General features: G+C 45.7%; 1 protein-coding gene across 3 annotated transcripts in view; it reads right to left on the bottom strand.

Moving 5' to 3' along the window:
* snx7 (sorting nexin 7) overlaps positions 1-10,000 on the bottom strand; it is a 14,969-nt gene that overhangs the window by 4,220 nt on the left and 749 nt on the right. For all 3 annotated transcript variants that reach the window (XR_013804384.1, XM_079661655.1, XM_079661656.1), the window contains exons 2-6: positions 9,720-9,875; positions 9,510-9,620; positions 9,058-9,216; positions 3,181-3,379; positions 1-131 (exon numbers count right to left, since the gene is read on the bottom strand). The exon at positions 1-131 is cut by the window's left edge and continues 69 nt beyond it. Coding sequence is in view for 2 of the 3 variants with exons in the window: in XM_079661655.1 (XP_079517781.1) it covers positions 1-131; positions 3,181-3,379; positions 9,058-9,216; positions 9,510-9,620; positions 9,720-9,875 (756 nt within the window). In the remaining variant the exon portion in view is untranslated. The remainder of the gene's footprint in view (positions 132-3,180; positions 3,380-9,057; positions 9,217-9,509; positions 9,621-9,719; positions 9,876-10,000) is intronic.

Genomic DNA, 10,000 nt, shown 5'->3' with positions numbered 1-10,000 from the left:
GCAGCTCTGAGTCTCTGAGCTGCAGATCTGTACACAGAGAGAGACGTCCAGCAGGGGGCGCTGCAACGCCTCCTCCAACCCCCCCCACTGACTGTAGGGGGCGCTGTACTGCTGCAGCTCCTCCACGTACTCTGAGGGGACAATACATACTGAAGTACACATTACATACTCTGAAGTACACATTACACACTGAAGTACACAAACTCTGAAGTACACACGACACACACTGAAGTACACACACTCTGAAGTACACACTACACACACTCTGAAGTACACACTACACACACTGAAGTACACACACTCTGAAGTACACACTACACACTGAAGTACACAAACTCTGAAGTACACACTACACACACTCTGAAGTACACACTACACACACTCTGAAGTACACACTACACACACTGAAGTACACACTACACACTCTGAAGTACACACACTCTGAAGTACACACTACACACACTCTGAAGTACACACACTCTGAAGTACACACTACACACACTGAAGTACACACTACACACACTCTGAAGTACACACTACACACACTGAAGTACACACTACACACTGAAGTACACACACTCTGAAGTACACACTACACACACTGAAGTACACACTACACACACTCTGATGTACACACTACACACACTGAAGTACACACACTCTGAAGTACACACTACACACTGAAGTACACACACTCTGAAGTACACACTACACACACTGAAGTACACACTACACAATGAAGTACACACTACACACACTCTGAAGTACACACTACACACACTCTGAAGTACACACTACACACTGAAGTACACACACTCTGAAGTACACACTACACACACTGAAGTACACACACTCTGAAGTACACACTACACACACTGAAGTACACACTACACACACTCTGAAGTACACACTACACACACTGAAGTACACACTACACACTGAAGTACACACACTCTGAAGTACACACTACACACACTGAAGTACACACTACACACACTCTGATGTACACACTACACACACTGAAGTACACACACTCTGAAGTACACACTACACACTGAAGTACACACACTCTGAAGTACACACTACACACACTGAAGTACACACTACACAATGAAGTACACACTACACACACTCTGAAGTACACACTACACACACTCTGAAGTACACACTACACACTGAAGTACACACACTCTGAAGTACACACTACACACACTGAAGTACACACACTCTGAAGTACACACTACACACACTCTGAAGTACACACTACACACACTGAAGTACACACTACACACTGAAGTACACACACTCTGAAGTACACACACTACACACACTGAAGTACACACACTGTGAAATACACACTACACACTGAAGTACACACACTCTGAAGTACACACTACACACACTGAAGTACACACTACACACTGAAGTACACACACTCTGAAGTACACACTACACACACTCTGAAGTACACACTACACACACTGAAGTACACACACTCTGAAGTACACACTACACACTGAAGTACACACACTCTGAAGTACACACTACACACACTGAAGTACACACACTCTGAAGTACACACTACCCACACTCTGAAGTACACACTACACACTCTGAAGCACACACTACACACTGAAGTATACACTACACACACTCTGAAGTACACACACTCTGAAGTACACACTACACACTCTGAAACACACACTACACACACTATGAAGCAGAGTTGGGACCAAGTCATTGTTTTGCAAGTCCGAGTCAAGTCTCAAGTCTTTGCGCTCAAGTCCGAGTCAAGTCTCAAGTCAGGATGGGCAAGTTCAAGTTAAGTCCAAGTCCTAAACTTTGAGAAAACGAGTCTTAAACAAGTCCTTATGTGCTTTTCACCCAATGTAATGACATCGATCAACAGAATAATACTTAATAATCAAACTGCTCTTTATTAGTCACATTAATAATTTAATAATCAATTTTCTCTCTGCTGGTAAAGTAACGTGTTATTTTCTAATTTAAGATGGATCAGTAAGGCTACCGTGACGGTTTGATTCAGAAGGAGTTTAATGTATAAGATCCCTGATGTTGATCTGACCAGAATGTTTATTTCCACTGTGTACCACACGTCATAAGGGACCCACCATCTATCTTTATGCAAGGGATAATGTTCAGCGAGGCGTCTCTATGGGGAACACCTGAATCTAGATCCCTCTGCAGGTGGTACTAAGTATATTTTGATGCTGATACTTTTGTACTTTTACTTGTAACATTTTGAAAGCAGGACTTTTTATTGTAACTGAGTATTCCTACACTCTGTTACTTTTACTCAATCTAAACTTCTCCCACCTCTGACAATAAATCCAAAGTGCCAAAAAAAAACCCTGCTCTGAAGGTTATTTTCATTTTACAAATCCTGCACTCAGCTTTGCTTTCTCCAGTATCTCTGAAATGCAGCCAGACGCTGCTTCTTTTTTAGGTTTTTGCTAATTTCTTGACTTTTTCTGACGCGCTTGCATTTAAATCCGGCTCCCGTCGCTCTGTGCAGCTGGCCTGTACCACTACACCTGCTGTGCCCCCCACCCTTCTTTCACCTAATGGTATGATCCTAGTGTGTCCTCGCATATGATTGGCCGCATGGTGGCCCAGCTAAATAAAGTCCCGCCCCTGCCTGCAAGGATTCTCAGCAAGAGTAGAAGCGGCTGGAGATTCTGCTCTCCCCGACGGGAGTCTGCTATTCTAACTGCAGCTCGCGATCGGCGTGTTGGAGACCCCTGAATTAAATGATCAAGTCACCTCAAGTCAGAAGGCTCAAGTCCAAGTCAAGTCCCGAGTCATTGGTGTTCAAGTCCAAGTCGAGTCGCAAGTGTTTTGTGATTTTGTCAAGTCGAGTCTCAAGTCATCAAATTGATGACTCGAGTCATCAATTTGATGACTCGAGTCACATGACTTGGACTCGAGTCTGACTCGAGCCCAAGTCATGTGACTCGAGTCCACACCTCTGCTCTGAAGTATCCCCCAGTATTATCCCCCCAGGTGTATAATATACTATTATTATTATTATTATTATTATTCTGAGTACCTCTCTGCTCCCTGACGATCCTCTGGCTCACTTTGTCCCCCCAGTATGACGTATTTAACCCCCCAGGTGTCCCCGCCCCCCCAGGTGTCTCCCCGCCCCCCCAGCACTACCTCTCTGCTCCCGGACGATCCTCTGGCTCACTTTGTCCACGGAGCAGATCTTGCTGCTGAGCTGCTCCACGTAGTCCTGCATCAGAGAGAACTCCTCCGGTCGGCTCCTGACCCCCCTCAGAGACTGAGAGAGCATCTTCACTGTGCCCCCCCAGCGGGAGAGGAGGGAGGGGGTCTGCTTCCTGTGGGGCGCCAGGTCCTGGGGGGCCACAGACATTAGAGGTCTCCTATTATACTATTTGTAGGCATATATTATAGGTCTCAGATATAAGGACATGTCTCTGAAGTGTCCTGCTCCAAACCCCCCCCCCCCCTCTCTCTTCCAGCTGTTACTAAGGACATGTCTCTGAAGTGTCCTGCTCCAAACCCCCCCCCCCCCTCTCTCTTCCAGCTGTTACTAAGGACATGTCTCTGAAGTGTCCTGCTCCAAACCCCAAACAGATCCTTGTAGCCCCCCCCCCTCTCTTCCAGCTGTTACTAAGGACATGTCTCTGAAGTGTCCTGCTCCAAACCCCAAACAGATCCTTGTAGCCCCCCCCCCTCTCTTCCAGCTGTTACTAAGGACATGTCTCTGAAGTGTCCTGCTCCAAACCCCAAACAGATCCTTGTAGCCCCCCCCCTCTCTTCCAGCTGTTACTAAGGACATGTCTCTGAAGTGTCCTGCTCCAAACCCCAAACAGATCCTTGTAGCCCCCCCCCCTCTCTTCCAGCTGTTACTAAGGACATGTCTCTGAAGTGTCCTGCTCCAAACCCCAAACAGATCCTTGTAGCCCCCCCCCCTCTCTTCCAGCTGTTACTAAGGACATGACTCTGAAGTGTCCTGCTCCAAACCCCAAACAGATCCTTGTAGCCCCCCCCCCTCTCTTCCAGCTGTTACTAAGGACATGTCTCTGAAGTGTCCTGCTCCAAACCCCAAACAGATCCTTGTAGCCCCCCCCCCCTCTCTTCCAGCTGTTACTAAGGACATGTCTCTGAAGTGTCCTGCTCCAAACCCCAAACAGATCCTTGTAGCCCCCCCCCTCTCTTCCAGCTGTTACTAAGGACATGTCTCTGAAGTGTCCTGCTCCAAACCCCAAACAGATCCTTGTAGCCCCCCCCCTCTCTTCCAGCTGTTACTAAGGACATGTCTCTGAAGTGTCCTGCTCCAAACCCCAAACAGATCCTTGTAGCCCCCCCCCCTCTCTCTTCCAACTGTTACTAAGGACATGTCTCTGAAGTGTCCTGCTCCAAACCCCAAACAGATCCTTGTAGCCCCCCCCCCTCTCTTCCAGCTGTTACTAAGGACATGTCTCTGAAGTGTCCTGCTCCAAACCCCAAACAGATCCTTGTAGCCCCCCCCCCCTCTCTTCCAGCTGTTCCTAAAGAGCTGACTCTGGGTCAGTAGCTTCAGAGAGAGAGTAGATCTCATCAGGAGAACTCCACATCGTGTTCCAAACCACATCAAGGATCCTCTCTGAAACAGGATGGAGCTCAAACTCTCTCTCTCTCTCAGGTTTACCACAAGGTGACTTCCTTTTGATTTCCTGCTTCTTCACACACACTCTCTCCAGTACAGGTTAGCTCTGAGTGTTAGCATGCTAATGTAAACACAGACCATATTACTCCAGAACACGTCTCATTGTTTCTGACAGCAACGTTTCTGATTGGCCCGTGGGTTTAAAGCCCGCCCACATTTTAGTAATGTGGTCATGACGCAGCAAATCTGGATCAGCTCCGTTGTTCCCTGTTTTTAGAGATGTGGGTACGGAGGAGAAGAGAGAGGGGTTTATTTCTTGACTCTTTGTGAGTCTCCTGACACACCGGGGACACACAGGGGACACACCGGGGACACACAGGGACACACCGGGGACACACAGGGACACACCGGGACGCACCGGGGACACACGGGGGACACACCGGGGACCAGTGTTGGGCAAGTTACTTCCAAAATGTAATATATGACTTATTACTCTCTTTTGAAAGTAATAAGTTACATTACAATATTACTGTCTCTGAAATGTAATGAGTTACTTTAGTTACTTTTTAGTTACTTTCACCAAAATAACCGCAAAAGAATGGCTAGGTATTTTAAATTAGTTAATTTAGTGCAGCTCATTATACATCCAGTGAAGGGCAATGTGTTTCAGCATAACAACTGCGTAGGCCATTAAGGCCACTCACAACTTGTATTACACGGCTTGGTTGAATACTCCATTCTGATTGTAAATGCTTAACATGTGACTCGTTGTTAAAACAGTACAGACTAGTGCTGAACGATATACCGTGTCATGGCGATAACCGCGATATTCACATCGCAAGGACGTGCGATTTTTTTTTTTAGGGCGTTCGATATTAAGTAAGTAAATTAACTCAAACACGTCATCTTACAATTATTTAGCTGCTTGCTACAAAAGGAAAACTTGCGCGGCTCTCATGTCAGGGGCTCTTGAGTGGAGTCTGAGTCTACATGCACAGCAAACAACTATTTCAGATGCCTTTGCCGGTGTTACTCCATATGAGAAAGGTTCAAACGGCATAAAGGAGCTGGTGTATAGCTGTTCTTCATTTTATTTTGATAATATTGTTTAAAAGATGTCCACTACTTTGCTGCTATTTGCACAAAAAGGTTTTAATTGTGGAATAAAAAGTGAAATGACCTATTTGGTCACGTATGTGAATTCCCTAATGTGATAATGAAGCTTCCTATAGTTTAATGTAATACGTTTCATCTCTTGGATCCCTTCTGGACCCCACTCTTCTTCATTCACAGATGAACCCCCTTATTTGAGGGTAAGCAACCTGCATGATCATGACCTGTTAGATCATGACTTAAGGTTTGATGAGTCGACCAGTTAAGATCCAGAAGTCCGTGAGTAAAATCCTTCATCCGGTTAAAACGCAATATATATCGCAGGGGAAAAGAATATCGCAATGTCAGTTTTTTTCAATATCGTGCAGCCCTAGTACAGACCGCTGTCAAGGACTATAATGAAGGTTGCTAAGGAGGATCCAGAAAGAGAAAGGAAAAGAGGTTAAAAGACGGAGCGCTGGACGTCAGATAATTCACCAGAACAAGGCAGACAGGAAGTAAACACTAACAGGACACGGAGTGGGCTCTGTAGTTTGTTCAGTATGTGGCCGTGTACAGGCCCGGGTCCAGAACAACATGACTCAGGGAGCCTCTGAGATTACAGGGGGGGCAGCAGTAGGTTTACATGAGCAATAGTGGCCGGCAGCAGCAATGAGAAATAGCATTGATGGTCCCAATGAACAGATTATGGCCTTTGTTATGTTTTGAAACCAAGCAAGTGAGAACATTTCAAGAGAGTTAAAAGTGCAATCCTGAAATATCTCATATAGTCCAAAGTGGACTATAAGAAAAGCACAAAAGCTTCAAAACTGATCAAACAAATGAGAACATTTTGTAAATCAAGGCAGATATGATTTGAACCAGCTCATGGTTTGAGATGGCAAACATTGAAAAGCAAAAGTATTATTAAAACCATGTACTAATCATCACCTTGGTCCCATCATATACTCTGGGAAGAGATTATTTACTGTGCTTGAAAACTGGATCACATCATCATGTGAGGTTGACTTTGTGACCTGGAGAACATTTCAGCTGCAACATCAGCTCGTTGATAAGCTTGGGATATGAGATCTGTTTGTAGCCATTCGTGGTGAAAGCATCTGTGCTTTGTACGCATTATGTTTGACTAGGGCTGAACGATATACCGTGTCATGGCGATAACCGCGATATGCGCATGCGCGATATTCACACCGCAGGCACGTGCGGTTTTATTCATAAAAAAAAAAAAATGCTGACACACTTTAGCACAAAATTCAAAATAAAGATACCCTTATTACTTATCGAAACTGCACATACAATATATCCGATTAAAGCTGAGACTCCACAGATTATTTAAGTATAGTATCTAAGCGATCCGATCTCGCGACAGGGGAAGCAAACACAGACATCACAACACGTACCTTTACGGAGATTTTACGTGAGATCGTCTCACCGTAGCTGTCAATCTGATCAAAAGACGTGTTCAATGGCATTCAAACGAGAATCGGCTGAATCGGTTAATTCATAGGTTGATAATGTATCTGTGGCTTTGAAGCAATTGTTTATAATCCATAATTCCATTTCTGCGTTACAGAGCATTGTAACGGGTAATATAGTACCCACATTTCATTAGTAATGCGTTACATTACTTAGTTACAGCAAAAAGTAATATATTGTAACTCCGTTACTTTTTTAACGCGTTACACCCAACACTGCCGGGGACACACCGGGGACACATGGTGATGTAGAAAAGACATCAGAGAGTGCATTTTGCATGATAGGGGACCTTTAAGACATGCTTCAGGCAGCAGCTGGGACTCCTGGTGGAGCTCAGCTTCATCCCTTCTACTAAGAGTCTTCATCAAAGTAGCAGTGAGAATACACTTACTGCTGAGTGAGAGGAATCCTCTTATTCAGCACAGAGCTAGCCTAGCTTAGCATAAAGACTGGAAGCAGAGGGAAACTGCTAGCCTCTGTCCAGCTGAAGATAAACACCTGCAACTCACCAGGTGTTTCCATCCTGCAGCGGTAACAACAGCAGAGAGAGAGAGAATAAAGGAGGAAACATTGAAAAATATTCTGCAAACTGGGTTCAGTGTGTGTGTTTGAATAACATGTGGTGATATTATGTGTGTGTACTCCTGGAGTGTGTGTGTGTGTGTGTGTGTGTGTGTGTGTGTGTGTGTGTGTGTGTGTGTGTGTGTGTGTGTGTGTGTGTGTGTGTGTGTGTGTGTGTGTGTGTGTGTGTTCACCAGAGGCCTGTACTACGAAGCTGGTTCAACCTAATCTGGATATGTTGGAGTTAGCCGGTTGGCCTAATCCAAAACATACCCGCTCTCGCTAAACGGTCCTACAACGCGGGTTATCAAGTGGATCGCTCAAGCCAGCCGTGTCCTATCTAGTTAGGAGCGTTCACATGAAAGGGGTGGTATCTGGAGCATTCGACCAATCACAGACATGGAGAAGCGTACTGACAGCGCAGCGTCATACTTCCTGAATGAAAAGTCAACTATAATATTAGACACATGAAGAAGTTAAACTTTAAACATCCATGACTTAAACACTTGATCCAGGATCAAAGCCACATAGCTGCACCTGCAAGGTGAATACAGCTGGTAACAGAACAAGTGTTTGAATGCGTACATGAACAGGTTTATGATATCACTGCCCCGTCTAAGACACCATCTAACTTTCATTACATTTGACTCGAGTGTTTCCTCAACTTAATGTGTTGCTTCAAATAATCCTTCTGCATCCAGTGTGTGACACTGTGAGTGTTGCACGGCCAGATACGGCTCAGCTGACTCAGATAAGGAGATGATACATTATGATGTGATATGCCGCGGACTGTACTTAATGTTACTCTGATCCGGTTACTTATGTTGTGGCAGATATTTAAGTAAGCTTTCTTAACGCTAATGTTCTAATAGTCAGATTGCTCTGAAGATGGGAGGTGATATTCTATTCATGTTCACGTTCACACAGTCGCTGATTTTTGCCGGCCGTCTTTCCTGCAACGGCAGCTTTTCTGTATTTCCTTTCTCCTGTAATATGACTTGATCGCTTTAAACTCCGCACACTGAGCTCTGATTGGTCAGCAGGCAGTGCTTTCACTGAGTTGAGCTCTTAGCCTGCAACCTAACCTGCTCCGGGGCAGGCTAGCCGCTCAGCATCAGTTACCATGGAGATCTAGCCCGCTAAAAAGAGAACCAGCTTCGTAGGACCGGAAACCCAGAGTCTCCCTGAAGTTAGCCGCTAAGAGAACATCCTGCTTCGTAGTGCAGGCCTCTGTAGTTTGTGTACACCTGGAGTGCGTGTCAGCAGCTCACCTGAGCGGTGAGGAACACCTTGAGGGAGGGGCTTCCTCTCAGCAGGGGGTGGTCTCTGATCTTATCGAGGAATCGCTGCAGAGCTCTCCTCCGAGTCTCGATGAAGTCATCGTTGAAGCGCTCCACCATTCCCTTCATCACAAACTTCTCTGGGAGAGGCTATACACACACACACACACACACACACACACACACACACACACACACACACACACACACACACACACACACACACACACACACACACACACACACACACACACACACACACACACACACACACACACACACACACACACACACACACACACACACACACACACACTATTGAATTCAGAAATATCATGTTAAAGTTGCACCAACAATCCTCTGACAGGAAACATACGAGGAAGTGTGTGTGTGTGTGTGTGTGTGTGTGTGTGTGTGTGTGTGTGTGTGTGTGTGTGACCTACATGCACTATGAGTGTAGGATGATTCTCCTCCAAAGTGCTCCTCAGCCAGAGGAAGTCCTGATATCTCCGCCTCACTTCAAACTCACTGCAGTCGAAGTCACTGCGGGACGTCTGAGAGACAGAGGACATTTCTTTACCTCCTTTACTCCTTCACTCACTCCTTTACTCACTCAGTCCTTCACTCCCCCCCCTCCTCACAGCCCCCCTCACCTTGGTCATCACCCTGTAGGTGATGAAGGTCTCAATAGCGGTCACATGACTCTCTGGATGGTCTATGGTGATGAAGAGCTCCTCCTCTTCCTCCTCTCTGTACTGGTTCATCATGGAGCTGGGAGAGCTGGGACCTCCATCTGTGAGAGAGGTGTTCTGAGAAGAGACCCCCGTTAGACTCTGATCATGGTACACTCCAACTCCTCCCCCAACTTAATAAAGTGTATGGTTATATTTACATCCGGAACAGTTTCTACAACTGATAATAAAAACACCCTACA

This window comes from Notothenia rossii (genome assembly GCF_949606895.1).
Source record: "Notothenia rossii genome assembly, chromosome: 12".
Lineage (NCBI taxonomy): Eukaryota > Metazoa > Chordata > Actinopteri > Perciformes > Nototheniidae > Notothenia > Notothenia rossii.
Note: the sequence above shows the minus strand (reverse complement) of the source record. Positions and strands in the feature narration are given on the sequence as shown.